The sequence below is a fragment of the Dermacentor silvarum genome, chromosome 4 (genome assembly GCF_013339745.2).
Source record: "Dermacentor silvarum isolate Dsil-2018 chromosome 4, BIME_Dsil_1.4, whole genome shotgun sequence".
In the NCBI taxonomy this organism is placed as follows: Eukaryota; Metazoa; Arthropoda; class Arachnida; order Ixodida; family Ixodidae; genus Dermacentor; species Dermacentor silvarum.
In genome coordinates, this window is record NC_051157.2 from 146,779,599 (window position 1) to 146,799,087 (window position 19,489).

At 46.4% G+C, this 19,489-nt stretch overlaps 1 protein-coding gene across 1 annotated transcript in view; it reads left to right on the forward strand.

Annotated features, from left to right (window-relative positions):
* Positions 1 to 13,568, forward strand: part of LOC119450721 (mRNA-capping enzyme) — a 91,121-nt gene extending 77,553 nt beyond the window's left edge. Inside the window, exons 18-19 of the mRNA XM_037714242.2 lie at positions 3,671 to 3,794; positions 10,079 to 13,568. Coding sequence (XP_037570170.1) covers positions 3,671 to 3,794; positions 10,079 to 10,206 — 252 coding nt within the window. The 3' untranslated portion in view covers positions 10,207 to 13,568. The remainder of the gene's footprint in view (positions 1 to 3,670; positions 3,795 to 10,078) is intronic.
* Positions 13,569 to 19,489: the final 5,921 nt, after the last annotated feature.

The following is a 19,489-nucleotide window of genomic DNA, read 5'->3' on the forward strand; positions in this document are numbered from 1 at the left end:
AGCAACGTGTGACTTTTAGGTTAGGGCGCTCTAAACAGTCGCCGACCGATTTTCTGGACCTCGCGGGGACCGAAAAATAGTCCAAAAACTTGTCCGGCCAAAAAAAAAATATTAAGCCGTTTAGTGCAGCCTAAAGAAATCTCTGATAATGCCCTGCCTCATACTACGCTTGGAGGGGATTAAACTTGCTTGGATTTGCGCAAGAGTGATGCTGTCTCCGTGTACAGTCGACACGAGCGTCACTGCGTTGGCCATATCCGCCAATGGAGTTCGCCATGGAGATCGAAGAAACGAGCTTCGCACCACTTGGCTCTCGTGAAGGCACAGGAGGTGGCGCCGATCACCGAGACACCTGCTCAGCATGCACACCACGTTCAAAACAGCAACCGAAACTTTAGAGAAAAAAAGCAGATCCCACAGTAAAGCATTATGACAATAATGCTGACCGCAAAAAGAAAGAAAAAATAAAACGTGCTGTCCTCTGGAGCATTTGGTCAGCCAAGAAAGAGCGGGCATGGCCTCAAGACTGAAGGCTGGCGCGTGCTCTCTATTGATAGCGTGTGCCTCTCCATTTTTGAGGCTAAAGAGTAGGCCACTGGAAGCCAAGTCAGTGAAAAATCCAACATGGTGGCCTCAAAGATCAGGTAGCGTGGCTCAGAACCAGCGATTTAGTTTGGAAAATCGAACTTTGGGGCCTCAATTTGCCCGAAAAATCGGTTGCGAAAATGCATTAGCTCTATGGAAACCCTGACGGTGCATTTTCGAAGTCTGGAATATCCAGCAAGTCCGAATTTTTGGAGTCAAGCACCCACGCGCGCGCTTTAGCGGCGGTTACCGATTCCGTGAACATCGTCCGCAACTTTAGTGAGTGCAGCGGGGGTGATATTTATATGCTTCGTGTTGTGAGCTAGCTGGAGAACATAGCACTTAAGGCAGTGAACTACCGCACCAAGCAATCCCGCATCTGTGATTACTTCAAGTAATCTTTCTCGGACATGGAAAATAAAGGTGTTTCCTTTTTTTTTTTTTTGAGGCAAGTTCTTGCTTGTTTTCTTTTTTCTTCATTTTGTTTCATTCGAAAATCCGCTTAATTAGAAGAATTTTTGAGGTCCAGCGGCCTTCAAATTATCGAGGTTTCACTGTATCACATATTATAAGGAAACGAGCATTTTTATTATGACCTGACTAATTTACACAATTTTTTTTAATTAGAACACATGTAGGCACAGCATTTTGTGAAATTGATAACTGTTAACAGTTGAATTTTATTTAGAAATCACACACTGGTTTTCTTTACTTCATTCACAAGTTTTCATACAAAAATACCAGCAGCACGTGATCTCGTAGCAGCACGGGGTCTGGGAGCAGCAGGCAGGAACTGCTGCTCCCAGATCACGTGGAGCAGCAGTTCCCGCCTGCTGCTAACAACGTTTCCTGCTGTTGAAAACAGCCTCTCACTTCTTGTCTGTGTGGCAGGAATCGAGCGGTACTTTTGTGCCACCTTGGCGAGCGCTGGGTACAGCTGGCTGCCACGGCTCTTCCACTACTACAAAGCGTTTTCTGACCGTGGAAGCACAGGGGCACCCAAGTAGTCTGCCACTTGGCAAGGAACGCTTTCATGTGCGTTCTTTTGCACTACGTTAGAGCTTAATGAAGGAAAAACACTCCACAGAGTGTTAGCTGGAGGCTTCTCCACGTCTGGGAAACAGATGGCCGCGCACAATCCTTTTGGGCTAGCATGAGCTCATTTGCTGCAGTTGCAAGTGGGGCTTTTGCCCAATTATTCTAGCTCTCTTCAGTGTAGCAAATGTCTTTGTCGCGAGGGTCAACTAGCATTGCATTTGCTGGAACATTTGCCATTTTTAAGCCAGGGAACCTTGTTGCAAGACTGCACAGAAGTCTCTTTGCAAATGATGCTGCTTCCTCACCTTCAGACACATGCTCATGCAGCACCACTTGTGTACAATGCATGAGGTGTCATTTGGGAAAGTGCAGGATAGCGGTCTGCGCACAGCTCAGTCGTTGCTTGGTCTAGGGGCTGCAACACTTTTACAACCGCAGGCATTAATTTCCATTCTTTGGACCTCAAGTTGTCCACATCACATTCACAAAGTTCAACTGAAATAGCGGCACAGAGTTTGACAAGTGTCTCCATCACGGCGTACTCGCTGTTCCAGTGTGTGGTAACGCGAAGAAGCTGCCGGTAGGGGGGTGCAAATTTGCTGTCGCCGTCGAAGTAGTAACCGCGCAGAAGCACATTTTATTGCGAAGCACATTTGTGCCGTCACCGTGGACGTCGCTTTGAAGTTCCGGGTAAAGTCTGAACACGGCAACATCATCGCCGCACGCCGTATGCTGTGCGTGCGAGTAAAAGCTTGCAGGGGTCAGCCGACTCAATCTCGCGCGCGCGAGGGAGAAGGGGGGGGGGGGGGCATTTTCGCGCTAGGCACAGCGGGGGAGGCGAGAAGGGGGGTGTTTACTTCGGCGGCGGCGGCCGTATCTTGAAAGCGATCTGCGATCTGAAAAAAGTGTGCACCCGCGCAGGCTTATCATCGAAGCACTCATCCTTGGAATGTCACGCCAGGTACTGGATGCGTGGACATGTGTCGTTTAGCACAAGCGCGAGGCGTCGGAAACGAAGAGCGAGCGACACGATGGTGTCGTAGCATCGTATAAAGTCACCTAGTGTCACGTTAGTGAAGTGAAGCACAGAAACTTGCGTAGTAACCAAAGAGTGGCGCTGCCAGCGTGTTGAAAAAAAAAGTTTATTTTTTTTCTTCGGCATTATCAACATGAAAAGGAGAGTGCCGGCTTGGCGGGCTAGGCCAGCTGCAGCAAGCGGCGGGGTCAGGTTTGAATGAAGGGAGGGGGAAAGGTCACGCCCGCGGCGGCAAGATCACCGGGTCGAGGGATGCAGGCCCGCCTCGCGCATGCTCGCACGCATGCACACATGCGCTCGCTCTCGCCTCGCAGTCGCTGTGAATTCGAGCGTGCCAAGCGCGACGCTGCCACTTCGTATTTCGTCGCGGCGGAAAAGGTGCTTTCGGTTGCTGCTCCTGCAAAAATGACAAAATTTGGGGCGAAATCTCTGGGTTGTCGGCGGGGAAAATTCGTTATTTCGAGGGGGTCTCCCGCTGCCACTTCGTTACATCGAGGTCTCAAATACATGTGCTTCTATGCAGTAACGGCGGGGAACAGAAAAACTTCGTTATAACCAGGAATTCGTTATATGGAGGTTTGTTATATGCAGGTTTAACTATTTAGTTGTAATTTCGAGTGAAGGGGGATGGAGTTCCTGCAGATTCTTTCAAGTCATCGGAAAAATGGAAAAGAATCTTCACATGTAAGTAGACGTCAATCCTTGGGACCCTTGTTGTCCCTGAAAACAGGAACTAAGAAGAGATATGGTTTGGACAGTTGAAAAACGAGCAAGAAATTGAATAACAAAGGAATAACAAAGATGGAGTTGTATCAATAGACGTGTATCAGTTAGACGTGTATTCGAACTGGTTGCTTTCATTTCACCTTTGTACTACCTTGAATCTGTCACGGTGGCTCAGTGGAGAAGCTCATAGGGTCCCTGCCCTCCCCTCCCCTGCCTGGAAAAATGAAAACTCTACACCTGTGGCCCCTGAAGTGACTGTATCTACGTTTGTGTTCTGTGTTGCAGTGGGCAAAGCAGTTAAAGGAGCTGGACAACAAGATAGTCGAGTGCAAGATTGACGGGAGCCAGTGGGTGTTGCTGCGGGAGCGAACGGACAAGTCATTTCCCAACAGCTTTTCAACTGCCGAAGGTATGTGTCAGACAAGCATTAGCATTTGTACTGACTTTTGTCTGGTGGGAGACATTCATACCTGTCAACCTGTGATCATTAAAATTTATTCTTAATAAATTACTGCAAAACCTGTCTCACGGTGACTGTCGACGGTAATGCAATTAGCATTCAGGCTATGTAGCGACACACCATAGTTCTGAAGTCACCTTTATTTAACATCTGGTAGTAGGTAATTCGAGACTTCCGGCTGTATGAGACGTGCTCTAGCATTGTCCCACATCACTTTGGCACTTGCTTGCCAAGGTCGTCCATGAGCTTGGTGGACTGACGACGACTGTACGGTGCCAACTCTGTTGTGAGGAGTGAGTGGTGGCGTAAGCGGACCGAGAGCTCCAAGTGAGGCGAGGCAAGGCGCGGTTCACGGGGGCTGCGCGCGCGGTGGACTGTAGTTGACAGAGAGAGGACCAGGTGGCACGAGTGCAGTGGCAAGAGGGGAAGGAACACGCGGTTGGTGCATAGGGTGTGTAATGCGTGTGCACGGATGGGCCGCATGTGGACTGCGTGGGGGAGGAGTCGAGGAATGCGCTAATAAAGGAATGCTTGCAACAAAAGTGTTGGCCTGTCGTCGTTCATAACAAGAGAGGGCTCGTCCGGGATCGACATGGACCTGTACGATGGACCTGGACCAACCAAAGTTAGATTTTCCTGACTAAATTGCTCGTTCTGAGCCATGCTACCCAGTCTTGGAGGCCGCCATGTTGGATTTTCTGCTGGATCGGCTTCCAATGGCCTACTCTGTAGCCTCCAAGATTAGAAGGCGCATGCTATCAATAGGTTTATTAGATTCAGCCAATTTTCTCGGCACCTTCTGCACCTATTAACGGTGCACTGCACCTGGGCCTTTTATTCCCCCCGAGGTACAGCGCTGCACCCTACACCCTCGTGCTCGATTGCACAGGGTGCAAGGCAAGGTGCCGCCGCGGTGCAGTGCACCCTTGAACCTTGCAGTGAGTGAATGCAGCCCGGTACACAATAACTGGCACCACCTCCACCTTTTCGTTTGTGGTGCCGTGCATCTTTTATGAATTGAACAAACCTAAGAGGGAGCGCGTGCCATCCTCCCATCTCGGAGTCCCTGCCCACTCTTTCTTGGCTGACAAAATGTTCTAGGGGACGGCACTTTTTCTTTTTTCTTTCGCTTTTTAGTCGGCACTATCGTGATAATCCCTATGCACGATTTTATTTCTTTCTCTCTTTTTTTTTCTTCTCTAGTATCGGTTGCTATTTTGCATATGGTGTGTCCCATTAAGCAGGTGTGTCTCGGAGATGTCGCATTTTTGTGTGTTTGTGTGGCTTCGCATTTGTGGGATCAGCGCCACCTCCTGTGCTTTGCGGGAGCCTAGGCGAGAGCCAAGTGGTGCAAAGAAACATGGCTCGTTTCTTTAATCTCCATGATGAACTCTTTTGGAGGAGATCGCCAATGCAGTGACGCTCTTGTCAACTGTAAACGGAGACGTCACTCTTGTGCAAACCCAAGCAAATCTGATTGCATTCAAGCGCAGCATGAGGCAGGTCATTATTAGACATTTTTCTAAGTCGATTGAAGCCTAATAAATTTTATTTTTTTGACTCAACGAGTTTTTCGGACTGTTCCATTTTTCAGACTATTTTTTGGTTGCCGCAAGGTCGGTAAAATCTGTCGGCTACTATATACTGTCCAGGAGTGGGTGTGCCTTGCAGTAGTGTGGGCAAAACACAAGTTCATGGCCCATCTTGAATTTGCCGAGTTCGAGATTCACTGTGACCACTCGTCCTTGTCATAGATGTTTAGTAGCAACCAAGCTTCGCCCACACTCAGGCGTTGGATCCTACGACTGCAGGGCTTCAATTGCTGAATCAAGCACAGGCGGGGACTGGCAAATATACCCGCAGATGCTTTGAGCAGAGCCCCTCTCCAGTGTGAAGACCACCCAAGTGACAGTCTGCATGAGGCACTGTTACCCATTGCTGCTCCAGAACCTGAAGCGAAATTATGTTTGAGCTAGTAGCAGTAGCCGTGGAAGAGCATGCCACACTCTTAGGTGACACAGGACGGCTCATCTTATAACAGGTTCTTGACGGTTGTCTCTCAAAACTGGACTCTGGTCCAAGGGCTACCTAGCTTGGACCCTGATCACCGCCTTCTTTAAGATCTGGCAGAGACACCAGAACTGGAGCCAAGTGGACTGCTGGTTCAGCAATGAGGCAACAAGAAGGTACCATGACTGCCTGATCACCTCCAACACCTGGCACTGAAGATGGCACACAACCTGCCCACTGCAGGCCATGCCGGATTTTTCAAAACCATGAGATGTGTCTCAGTACGGTTCGTCTGGCTGGGCATGCGGGATGACATATCAAGGTATGTGCAGTGCTGTGCTGTTGGTCCACGCACAAAACCTCAACGCCAGAAGCCTGAGGGCCTTTCGAAAAGTCAGTGGACCACAGCTCCCACAGAAGAGCTTAGTGTCAATATTATCGGGCCCTTGCCATCTACACCTTGTGGCCACAAATAATTGCTGGTGGTTATTGGCAAATTCACCAAGTTTCCAGAGCTGTTCCCTGTTTGAGCGGCAACAAGTATGAAAATAATAAAGTCTATGGTTGCAGTTTTCTCTCGCCATGGCGCACCTGCGGCCATTACAAATGACAGCGGGAAGTCCTTCGTGAGCACTTTATTGGCAATCTCCTAAAACACGGGGGGCATCATGGACTGTCACACTGTTCCATACCAACCAGCAGGACAAATGGTTGAGCGTCACAATGGCACCATTAAGCAGTGTCTATGAGCATACTGCTCCAACCACAAGGACTGGAACCAGCACATACCTTTGATCACCGTTGCCATGCACACTGCAGAGAGCGTAGTTACTGGATATACCCCAGCCTTGCTGTGTTACGGCCGTGAGATCCGCACCCCATGGGAACTCGCAGGTTACAAGGAAGATACAGAGCCTCCGGCAGTGGTACACCATGCCTTTGCTGCAGAACTCCAGCAGTACCTTCAAGAGGCCCTTTAGTATGCTCAGAAACATTAAGCAGCTGCTTCGCATGCGCAGAAGTCCAGTTATGACCTTCATCGGTAGCCAACAAAGGCGGTGACCTCGTGCTCTTAGATTGGCACACCTTGAGTGATGCATGCCAAGGGTGTCTCAACCAAGTCAGCACCATGGCGACGTGGACTTTATCATGTGGTCAAGTAATTAGGCGACAATGACTTTGTTTTAAATAACCCTACTATGGGACATCTTTAAACTATTGTGCACGCAGAACACTTGGTGCTCTACCATGAACCACAGCTTCTCTCTTCCCATACTACTTCACATTTTGAGAAGGGAGAGAGTTTTGAGGAGAGAGTGGTGGCGTAAGCGGACTGAAAGCTCCAAGTGAGGCGAGGCATGGCACGGTTCTCAGAGGCTGCGCACGCAATTGACTAGTTGCCAGAGAAAGGACCAGGTTGCATGAGTGCAGCGGCGAGAGGGGAAGGAAGAGGCGGGTAGTGCAGAGGAGTGTGTGGTGTGTGTGTGCGGATGGAGAGCGTGGGGGAGGAGTCACGGAGGGTGGTAAGAAAGGAATGTTTGCAACGAATGTTTCGGCCTGTCGTCGTTCGTAACACCGTGATGACGAACAAGGAATGATGTCGATGGAACGGTGAAAGTGCTATGACGGCGGCGGCGGCATGATGACAATGCCATAACAGTGACATCTTGACGACTGCAACTGGAGAACAATGGGGTAACGACAATGATATGACAAAGCTGGAATAACAATGATGGCTAAACCACAACAGCGTAACGAAGGTATGACATCGAATGCAACTACCTGACGATGACGCGATGATGGCGATGGTATGACCACGGCGGCAGAATTACCATAGAATGACAGCATGATTACTATAGAATGACAAAGAAGGAATGACGTCTATGTATCGACGAAGGCGAGGATGTTGGCATCACGACAATGGGCTTACAATACTATAGTGGCGACGATGGTAAAACGACAGCATGATGACTTCTTCTTTCTGGGGTTTTACGTGCCAAAACCAGTTCTGATTATGAGGCACGTTGTAGTGGAGGGCTCTGGATTAATTTTGACCACCTGGGGTTCTTTAACGTGCACTACAATGCAAGCACACGGGTGTTTTTGCATTTCGCCTTCATCGAAATGCGGCCGCCGCGGCCGGGATTCGATCCCGCTACCTCGTGCTCGGCAGCACAACGCCTTAGCTAACTGAGCCACCCTGACGGGTCAGCGTGATGACAACGGCACAAAGAGAATGATATGATGACGACTGTGGCGATGATGTCATAACGACGACTGCATGACGAGAGTCCGGTATCAAAGTTAAAAAGAAGACAATGGAACGGTCGCGGCGGCATCACGTCAACGGTATGGCAACACATGCATGACAGGGACTGTTTGACAGTGACGCAGTGACGACGATGGCATGAGAATGGTAAGAGGATAGTTGGATGACGGCACGTATATGACGACATTTGCGTGACGACGGGTGTATCACAAAGCTTGACGACGACGATCGCATGACAATGATGACATAACGAGAGTCGGTCGACAAAGTTCAAGTGATGACGATGGCATGACAATGATGGTAAAACAAGGGATGCCTGATCGCAACTTTCTGGCGATGGCGCAATGACCATGATGGCATGATAACAGTGACATAATCACAATTGAATGATGACAGTTTTATTATGATATAATAATGAAGGAATGACGTTGATGGAACATCGAAAGCAGTATGGTGACGAGCGTACGACGACAGTATGATGACGACGGCATGACAAAATTGGGTGATGAAGTCAGAATGACAACGTTGGAACGACTGCAAAGCATCACAACAACAGTATGACGCAAATGCATGACAACTACTTTATCACGATGACACATTGTCAAAGATGGCATGACGACGAGTATACGATAACAATGGCGCGTCGAAGACTATCAAGAAGCCTATATGACAATGATGGTGTGATGACGGCATGACAAAAGTCTGATGACGAAGCTGACAATGGAATGGCCACGACGTCTTCAGAACAGCGGTGTGGTAATGAATGCATGATGACTTTATGACGATGATGGCGTGACCACGACGCTATCACGAGCACATACCTTGTAGCCTAAGCTATTAACGACTTGGGCCACTGGGTTAGCGTAGATGCCATGACAACAATAGCGTGATGAGAGTCTGATCACTAAGCTAGAATGATGACGATGAAACAACCATGATGACATCACGAGCACAAACCTGGTGGCCCAAGCAGGTATACTGCTTGGGCCACTGTAGCCACTTCGGCATAGGAGGATAGATAGACAGAAAGACAGGCAGGCGGGCAGGGCAGGCAGGCATTTGTTTTTTAATAAAGCCTGCCCTGAGCACACACTTTTCTGGGGTACATATGCACTGTAATAATGATAATTTATCTAGTAAGCAAGCAATCTACAGACGAAAGTCTTTATAAAAAAGTGCTTGGAGCCTTCAAAATTATTCGTTCTACAGGTCACTTAGTTGTAAAGGTCGTGCACCTCACAGTTGAACTGGTACAGAATTATTCTTTCGTTATACGGGTCATTTCGTTGTGGAGGCGCTCGACTGTATTATGCATGATTGTAGGTACCCTTGTGCATGCAGTGGAATAACATTTGGCTTGCACATTCTCGACAGCATTGTCCTAAGATTGGTAACGTTTTCTTACCATGTCCAAAAGGTGCTTCAGTGTTCCTTTAAGGGGATAGTCTGACACACGCCTGACAAGCTTTTCCAGACGAGGGAAAAGTATGGTCAGGTACACTTGGGCCAGAAACAAATGCATGCAAGAAAAGATGCTTTGGAAGTCTCATATCAGTATTGTCTCATTTCTTTCTGCAAGGCTAGAAGTGTCTTGTTGCAATCTATGCCCTGCTGAGGATTGCTGCAGCACTAATTCTGATTAAAGCATAGCACAATTTTCAGAGGGCCCGTAAGATCAACACTTGCTGCAGGCACAGGAGCGATAAAAGTTCTCAGAAACAAAGCACTCTGGATTGGAAATGTTGGCAGGGCTGTAAGGATGCTTACGAAGGAGAAGTCGGGCTATCTGATAACGATTCACTTTGAAAGTGGCAGTGTAACACAAACAAAGACATGCACCCGCCTAGCGTTCTTTCTTTTGTTTTTGTTCATACTAGTTGCACAGCCATTTTCAAATTGGGTGGGATGCCTGCTTTCTGTGACTGTGACAGCGTCGTGTCGTTCCTGTCCGCAGGTGTGATGGAGAGCATAAGGAATCCCGTCGACAAGGACTATCTCTTGAACTTCATCCGCCAGTACGGGTGGCGCAGGAAGCCAACCGACAGCGAGCTGATGCCGCCTCCGCACCAGGTCGCGCAGTAGCCACCCCCATTGTGCCGACAGAGCTGACGTGCGCCGTTTCGTGGCTCGTCGAACTGTGACTGTGCTCGCTCCACGTTCCGAGTTGGGGTCCGGGGCGGCTGCTTCCAGAAATATTGGGCTCGGTCACTTGCCCCGTGCTTGAAAGACACTTTCAACTACAAACCGTGCACTCTTGTTCACGTGTCCCATTATGGTAGGCATAGGACAATGGGGGAGTAGAGTCACTGCAGCTGTCGGCCTAGTGTGGGGCTGCCTTCTGGCAGCATGTGTACATAAGAGATGGGCATCGAGAGCATGTCTTTGAATGCATCGCCGTAGTGAAACCACTGCGGCCAGGAAGTGTGTTTGGGATGGGCAAACGTGTGATGGCGCGTGTGGCATATCTGATATGTCTCTGAGACGTGTGCGTGTTAACTGTTGGCGCTGTGTCACCTTGTGACACTTTTTACAAACTGGGAGTGCATCGTCTCCCGTAGCATTGACTGTTCCACGAGCGCTTCTTTTTTCTTTCTCACTTGTGTTTTGCATGTTTATTGTGTCTGGTTTTTCTGTGTCCTTTGTGGATAAGACGTTATGGTTGTGGGCTACCGGGGTTGTTTCTTAGGAGGAACCTTGTTGGTTAACCACATATACATGCATAATTTTTTTTTTTTTTTTTTTTGAAGAACATTATTTGTCCTGTACGCCAGTTTCTGTGAAATTGCCGTAGATTTCTCTGATGCACATTATAACACGAGTGGTGATTGTAAACTAGCCATCAAAGTAAAGAAAATATACAAGTTGTCCCAACTATCATGCAGCAAGATTTAAAATTATTCAGATGCCACATAGCCGGACAGAACCAAGGTAATGTTGATTGCCGCCGTTTGGAGGTACTTGGATTATTTTTTGCATTCTGCCTAATTACTTAATTAGTCTTAATTAACTTCTCAAATATTATAATTATGTGAAAAATGTCAATGATAAAATTGTAGGGCAACATGAAAAACTCCCAGTATCACAGCAAATGGGGCCCTGGACTGAGGGCTCCACCCTCTGGGACTTCGTTACAAAACACCAAATAAAGTTTTCTACTACTACTACTACTCCCGGTATCGCTTTCTGCTGCTTAATACGTGCTACATATAAGTGCTTTTCCGAGTGTGAAAGAAGCCCGCGAATAGTATACACAAAATTTCCGCGCTACTGGCCGCTCGAGGCACTTTGCGTGTATTCACGGGCTTCTTTCATGCTCGGAAAAACACTTTTATGTAGCACGTATTAAACAACCGAAAGCTATATCAGGAGTTTTTCATGTCGCTCTACAATTTTATCACTGACACTTTTCACCTAATTATAATATTTAAGAAGCTAATTAAGACTAATTAAGTAATTAGGCAGAATGCAAAAAATAATCTGAGTATCTCTAAGTGATGGCAAACATCATCACACTGGTTCTGTCCAGCTACGTGGCATTTGCATAATTTTAAATCTTGCTTCGTGATGGTTGGGGCACCCTGTATGTATATAGCATAGAGACAAAATTGGCTGCCAACATGTATTTAAATGAAATTGGCATTTTCAGCCACCATGTAGCATAGAGTGCGGATGGAAAAACTGCAAATAATGCTGCACCTATGCAGCTTGGCGAACTGTCCCTTTCGAAAGCAAGAAAAATTGGTGCTTAGTTTTGTATACATGACCATTATGGGCAACATTTAAGCTAGGTTCGATAACTGTAGCCGCAGAAGGTGAGGAAAACGGGGCAAGGATCACCCAACTTGTTGAAGTAAATCAACTTAGCCAATCATTTGCACACAAGTCTCTGCTTTGATTTGCACTGCTGCTGCTAAATTCCTTCACTATCGAACGGTTGGCTCTGTGTTTTGGTAGCTTGGTTTTGTCTTCTCGCATTGCTGATGGCCATGTGTAGTCATGCTCGGAAACCCTGCACTCTTTACTGAGCATGTTTAGCATTGAATGCAGCACTAGTTAATACTTGGAGGTGTGTGTATTAATTTAGCTGCTTAAAATGTAGCAGCAATATGACTTGTGAAGGGTATGCTCAATATGACTTGTGAAGGCTATGCTCTGTAGGCTGGTTTATATGTAGTGGCCAAGTGGTCCCAGAGACCTAACCTGGTCATGCTGTACATGCGACATTCGTGAGCAACCATGGCTAGTGTCGTGGTGTTCATTGATTGTCTGCCTAGCCTAGTCCTATCCGTTTTGTGGTGGCTTGCTCCGACTGGCTTATAGTAGTCAACAAAAGCGGTGCGTGCATGTCTCACTGATAGTCTAGCAACTTGGGGGATGTCGGTTTTCACATGCTTGTTGCCACATCATGCCAAATGTGCTGCATGGTAAGTAAGAGGGGCGTTCTTGCAATTTTTCCAAGTCAGTTGGTTCTATGAACTTATCATGGAAAAAGTTGCGGTAAAAGAAAAAGAAACGAGGAGGTGTGTGAATGGACATCAGTGCACAGCACAAAACGCTAATGGGGCGATGTCACGTAAGCAACTTGCAGAACTTGTGGCACTTAAGCTTGTTTTGGTAACCTCACTTTGTTGCATGGTTTTCCAGTGCATGCATTATGAATCTGCCTAACTCACTATTTCGTTCTGGTACAAGTTTTTTTCTTGTAGCAATTTTCTTCATGATCTGGCTTCCTAGTTTATTTACTGGGGAAGTCAATGAACACACAAGACATTGGTGGGAAGTACTACAAACCATAAGGTGTCCTTTTCTTCAAGGTGCTGGATATTTCAGAAATTCACAGGCTAGTGTTCATTATGGCCTGTATAGATGTGTCCAGAAATTCAACCTATTCGTCGTGGCTCTTTAGCAACCGAAGAACCTCAGGCACCAACACCTTAACTGGGCAGTAGTGATAACTTGACATTGGCCATATCTTTTTTAACTCTTGCCTAGGCGCTGTTGTTTGACTCAGGTGTGCATTTGCGTTCGTAGTGTTGACTTTGAAGTGGCAGAGGGCACCCTGTCAGAGTTAGGGGCTTTGACACGTGTTGTCAGCATGGTGGTTTGCTTTTTTTAACGCTGGCTTCATGCATATATTTATTCTCTCGGAATTAGTAGAGACGGGTGACTTCTCACTTTGCATAAAGCAGTTCTCTGTTACCATCTGTTTTGTTTGTTTACCCCATTTTCATTGTTCACTAGACCCTGGATATGTGTGTATGCTTCACATAAGGGAAGTTGCACTTATTTTTTGGTTGCAGTGTGCGAAGCAAGAACTGTTAGGCAGTGTTTCGTTGTGCCCTTATTTGTTGATTTTTTTTTTAATACTTCTACAAAGCGCCGCTTGAGTGAAGTGATGGTGATTCTTGTCATCAGAATAAATGAATGCTTGGTAATGCATGCAACTTTAGTGATCACTTGTGCTTGAGGAAAGTATAAGTTGCACATAGCTCTACATTGTGGTGACCATCAACGCTATACATAAAGCTAGCGTGATGGTGTGGTGTAGCCAGGGTGTTTTTTGCTGGGAGAGGCCATGCACACCACTGGGGAAGCGAGGGGCTGGGGGGGGGGGGGGGGGGGGCACTACGGGAACATACCTACTTCCCTGGCTACGCCCCTGCGTAGTAGCTTTGACGCCCTGAGGTAGCATATCAAGGTGTACTGAGCAGTTGCAGCTCCTAAGATGGCATACTATGTTACAACGGCAGTTTAATGTTCCATAGGCCCCCACAATCGCTGTCAGTAGCACTGGCCAACAATTATGGGCTAGAGTACAAATACATGTGCAGCCTAAGCTCAATGTAATGAACACGGGTACTATATAACAAATTATTGGATGGAACAAACTATATCTGAAATGTTGATCGCCGATTTCAGCATGCAACAAATATGTGCTTATAATGAATATTGGATATGGCGAAGGCTCACATTCGCTGTCAGTAGCACTGGCATACATTTATGGGCTAGAGTACAAATACATGTACAGCCTAGGCTCACTATAATGAACACAGGTATATAACAAATTATTGGATGGAACAAACTAAATCTGAAATGTTGATCGCCGATTTCAGCATGCAACAAATATGTGCTTATAATGAATATTGGATATGGCGAAGGCTCACATTCGCTGTCAGTAGCACTGGCATACATTTATGGGCTAGAGTACAAATACATGTACAGCCTAAGCTCACTATAATGAACACAGGTATATAACAAATTATTGGATGGAACAAACTATATCTGAAATGTTGATCGCCGATTTCAGCATGCAACAAATATGTGCTTATAATGAATATTGGATATGGCGAAGGCTCACATTCGCTGTCAGTAGCACTGGCATACATTTATGGGCTAGAGTACAAATACATGTACAGCCTAGGCTCACTATAATGAACACGGGTATATAACAAATTATTGGATGGAACAAACTAAATCTGAAATGTTGATCGCCGATTTCAGCATGCAACAAATATGTGCTTATAATGAATATTGGATATGGCGAAGGCTCACAATCGCTGTCAGTAGCACTGGCCAACAATTATGGGCTAGAGTACAAATACATGTGCAGCCTAAGCTCAATGTAATGAACACGGGTACTATATAACAAATTATTGGATGGAACAAACTATATCTGAAATGTTGATCGCCGATTTCAGCATGCAACAAATATGTGCTTATAATGAATATTGGATATGGCGAAGGCTCACATTCGCTGTCAGTAGCACTGGCATACATTTATGGGCTAGAGTACAAATACATGTACAGCCTAAGCTCACTATAATGAACACAGGTATATAACAAATTATTGGATGGAACAAACTATATCTGAAATGTTGATCGCCGATTTCAGCATGCAACAAATATGTGCTTATAATGAATATTGGATATGGCGAAGGCTCACAATCGCTGTCAGTAGCACTGGCCAACAATTATGGGCTAGAGTACAAATACATGTGCAGCCTAAGCTCAATGTAATGAACACGGGTATATAACAAATTATTGGATGGAACAAACTATATCTGAAATGTTGATCGCCGATTTCAGCATGCAACAAATATGTGCTTATAATGAATATTGGATATGGCGAAGGCTCACATTCGCTGTCAGTAGCACTGGCATACATTTATGGGCTAGAGTACAAATACATGTACAGCCTAGGCTCACTATAATGAACACAGGTATATAACAAATTATTGGATGGAACAAACTAAATCTGAAATGTTGATCGCCGATTTCAGCATGCAACAAATATGTGCTTATAATGAATATTGGATATGGCGAAGGCTCACAATCGCTGTCAGTAGCACTGGCCAACAATTATGGGCTAGAGTACAAATACATGTGCAGCCTAAGCTCACTATAATGAACACAGGTATATAACAAATTATTGGATGGAACAAACTAAATCTGAAATGTTGATCGCCGATTTCAGCATGCAACAAATATGTGCTTATAATGAATATTGGATATGGCGAAGGCTCACATTCGCTGTCAGTAGCACTGGCCAACAATTATGGGCTAGAGTACAAATACATGTGCAGCCTAAGCTCAATGTAATGAACACGGGTATATAACAAATTATTGGATGGAACAAACTATATCTGAAATGTTGATCGCCGATTTCAGCATGCAACAAATATGTGCTTATAATGAATATTGGATATGGCGAAGGCTCACATTCGCTGTCAGTAGCACTGGCATACATTTATGGGCTAGAGTACAAATACATGTACAGCCTAGGCTCACTATAATGAACACAGGTATATAACAAATTATTGGATGGAACAAACTAAATCTGAAATGTTGATCGCCGATTTCAGCATGCAACAAATATGTGCTTATAATGAATATTGGATATGGCGAAGGTCTATCATGTTGGATCCAATTTACAAAAGGGTAATGGTTGAAGAACCATCACTGTACCACAGTCATAGGTAGAACATTCCATGCACTATACAGAGGTAGTTGGTTCAGCTCCTACTGACAACTTGTCATCAGTGAATTGTCTTTCTCTCCCCCCCCCCCCCTTTTCATTTTCCTTCTTAATGAATAGTCAAGTTTTATTATCACAAATTTTAACTTCATTTCTATAATTATTTAAACAGTTAAATAAATAAACTTAATTTCATACTTGATTTTCTTGGCTTTGTTTTGTCCTTATTGATGACATAATGCCATAAGAAGAATAATTGCCAAATGTGATCACTTTTCACGACTTGCTTTCTGTTCTGTAGAGATTACATTTATAATAGAAGCAACCTGGTCACGGAACCGAATAGTACTTCAAGTACTTGATAGAACCTCTAGCGGTACATGTCACTCGCTGATGGAAACACGCGAGCTGAGGAACCTTCTTGATAGCGGCGTGGTCTTCTTTTGCCGAGCAGCTAGAACGCACGCAGGCGCGGATCCAGGGAGGATGTCCGGATGACCTGACCCCCCCCCCCCCCCCCCCCCTCAGATTTCTGCATCGCCCCCTCGCTAGACGGGGGGATGGCCCTGTCGCAAATATATATATATATATATATATATATATATATATATATATATATATATATATATGGCCACCAGCATTCTTCAAAAGTATTTTTCGCGAGTACCAGTGGTATCAGCCATGTAGCAGCGAAGCTAGCTCGCTCACAAGCTTAGTTGTATTCCGTAGGAGTGTGGTGTCGCGAAGTTGCTGTAGTTATTTTTTCTCATGAACACCTTGGACCTCCTGGCGCCTGCCGTGCCTTACTCGTCCCGTCGGTGACGTCGAATGAACGAGGGGACGTGCCTTTTGCCAAACACGCCGAGGTCCGCTCGAGCGCCTTCGCGCCTGATTAACTTAGTTTCCCCTTGGGGTGTCAACGGTTGCCTCATTGGCTGTCATAGGTTCCGCGACCAACCTGCTTAATGAAAGAGATCTCTTGCTGAAGTGTTCATATTAAATAACAACAACTAACAGCTAAACTAAGAACGCGATCTTGCGCGCGACAGCGACAAGCGACGCGATGGAGATTGCTGTCGCGGTCGCTCGTCGCCTACAAGTACAAGTCGCACCGCATGCGAGCGACGACTTTGAGCGACGTCTCCCCGGTGTTGCCGGTATGAGGGCAGCAAATACTCGCCGAAACTGGCGAGACGCTTTGCTTTATTAATTTAAGTTGATGTGTTTTAGTGTAAAGAGCAGCATAAATATTTCTAAAGGTCTTGCACTACGTTATTATCCTTGCACGTATCAAAATCTAGTCGTTTGCTCGTTCCGTGCGACAATCGGTAGTACTTGACTGATGTATACCAAGTTCCGGCTTCGCGCTATTGGCTAGTCGCTCATAGCACTTCCGGGCGACGAGCGACGAATTCTAGATTTCTAGAACCGAGCGATTGAGCGAAAAGACCAAGCGATCTGTTCGCGCGACGGCTCGTTTCGTCGCTCGAAGCCGTCGCTCGTCGCCGTCGCGCACAAAATCGCGTGAATGCGGTTTGGGCTTAAAGTATAAACCGCATTCACGCGATCTTGCGCGCGACAGCGACAAGCGACGGGATGGAGATGGCTGTCGCGGTCGCTCGTCGCCTACAAGTCGCACCGCATGCGAGCGACGACTTCGAGCGACGTCTCCCCGGTGTTGCCGGTATGAGGGCAGCAAATACTCGGCGAAACTGGCGTGACGCTTGCTTTATTAATTTAAGTTGATGTGTTTTAGTGTAAAGAGCAGCATAAATATTTCTAAAGGTCTTGCACTACGTTATTATCCTTGCACGTATCAAAATCTAGTCGTTTGCTCGTTCCGTGCGACAATCGGTAGTGCTTGACTGATGTGTATCCAGTTCCGGCTTCGCGCTATTGGCTAGTCGCTCATAGCACTTCCGGGCGACGAGCGACGATTTCTAGATTTCTAGAACCGAGCGATTGAGCGAAAAGACCAAGCGATCTGTTCGCGCGACGGCCCGTTTCGTCGCTCGAAGCCGTCGCTCGTCGCCGTCGCGCACAAAATCGCGTGAATGCGGTTTGGGCTTAAATGTTATCGTGCGCGCGTAAAGAAATCTCAATTTTATCAAAAGGTCAATGTTTTATCTAGACCTAGCTAAAATATGTTATCATCCCAAGTGAAAATCCGTCCCATGCATCCCCAGTGGAACTCCGTCCCATGCCGCCAGCGTAAGCTGCCGTGGCGCCATCTGTTGAGTAAAACTTAAAACACTTTCTCGGCTCTCGGTGGCGTCTCAGGCCTAACAGCGTCAAAACAAAACAACCGATCTCAATAATAACGACAAGAGAGCGCCGATACTTAGTCTTTAGCTAGCGATGAGGTGAAGCGATGACTGATTGTACTATTTATTTTTTGCTATCACAGCAGAGAGCAAGTTGCACGAGCGAATTCAGATCGAAGCGGGCAGACTGATTGCTGCCATGTTGTTGTGCAATCGCCGTCCCCAGCGGATGTCGTTACAGTGTACTAGAAGGGAGCAGTGGGCTTACTCTCCGGCGGAGGCTATGCGATGCGGCGGCTCCACGAATGTCACAGATATGAGCTTCTCCGATAGCCCGAGCGGCAGCGCTGGCGTCAGTTTCAATTAGGGTGCCTCGATGCCCAGCGCCGCCGTTCAGGGTGGAGACAACCCCGATGGCGCCGCCATATTGTGTCACACGAGCTGAGACTCAGCTACGCTTGCGTTCATAAAGTGTTACTCGCGGCGCGCTTCCAAGTGCTTTGCCTTGATGAGGATTTTTTATCGGTGTCCCATCTGCATATCTTTATAACCAATAGCCGTTAACTCGTCGAAGGTCGAAGACGTAAATGTATGGCGCCGGAAACATGCCCCAAGTTGCCTAATTCAATCACATTTAATATGCCGTGTGTATGTTTAAAATACGCACTATTTTTTTTTTTGCGCTTCGATGCTTGGTATATAAGGTTTGCGACCGCCTGTGTGTGGAAGTTTTTCTTTTTCGCTGTTGTATTTTGGTTTACACGTCACGCCTCCTTTACCGTAGCCAGCCACTTGCGCACGGCGGTTAGTTTCCCTTGCGTTGCGCGTGCTCTTTGCGTTCGTTGCAATTATTTGACGCTATCTACGCGCAATTTTTGCTTTTTTTGCCCACAAAACTGTGTGCTGACAGGATTAAGCTGGTGTAAAAATAACTGCGATGTGAGAATAAGGTTTAGTTAGTGCTGTAGAGAAAATGTAACGTAACTTGTCTGAGTCAATCTTGCGTAGTACACACAAGAAATCAAACGATGCACAAAATACATTTACTCATAATGTCTAGTACAATCAATCATGAAGAGATATGTACATGAAAAATTATATGTACTGTGTGGCGCCTGAAGGTTAT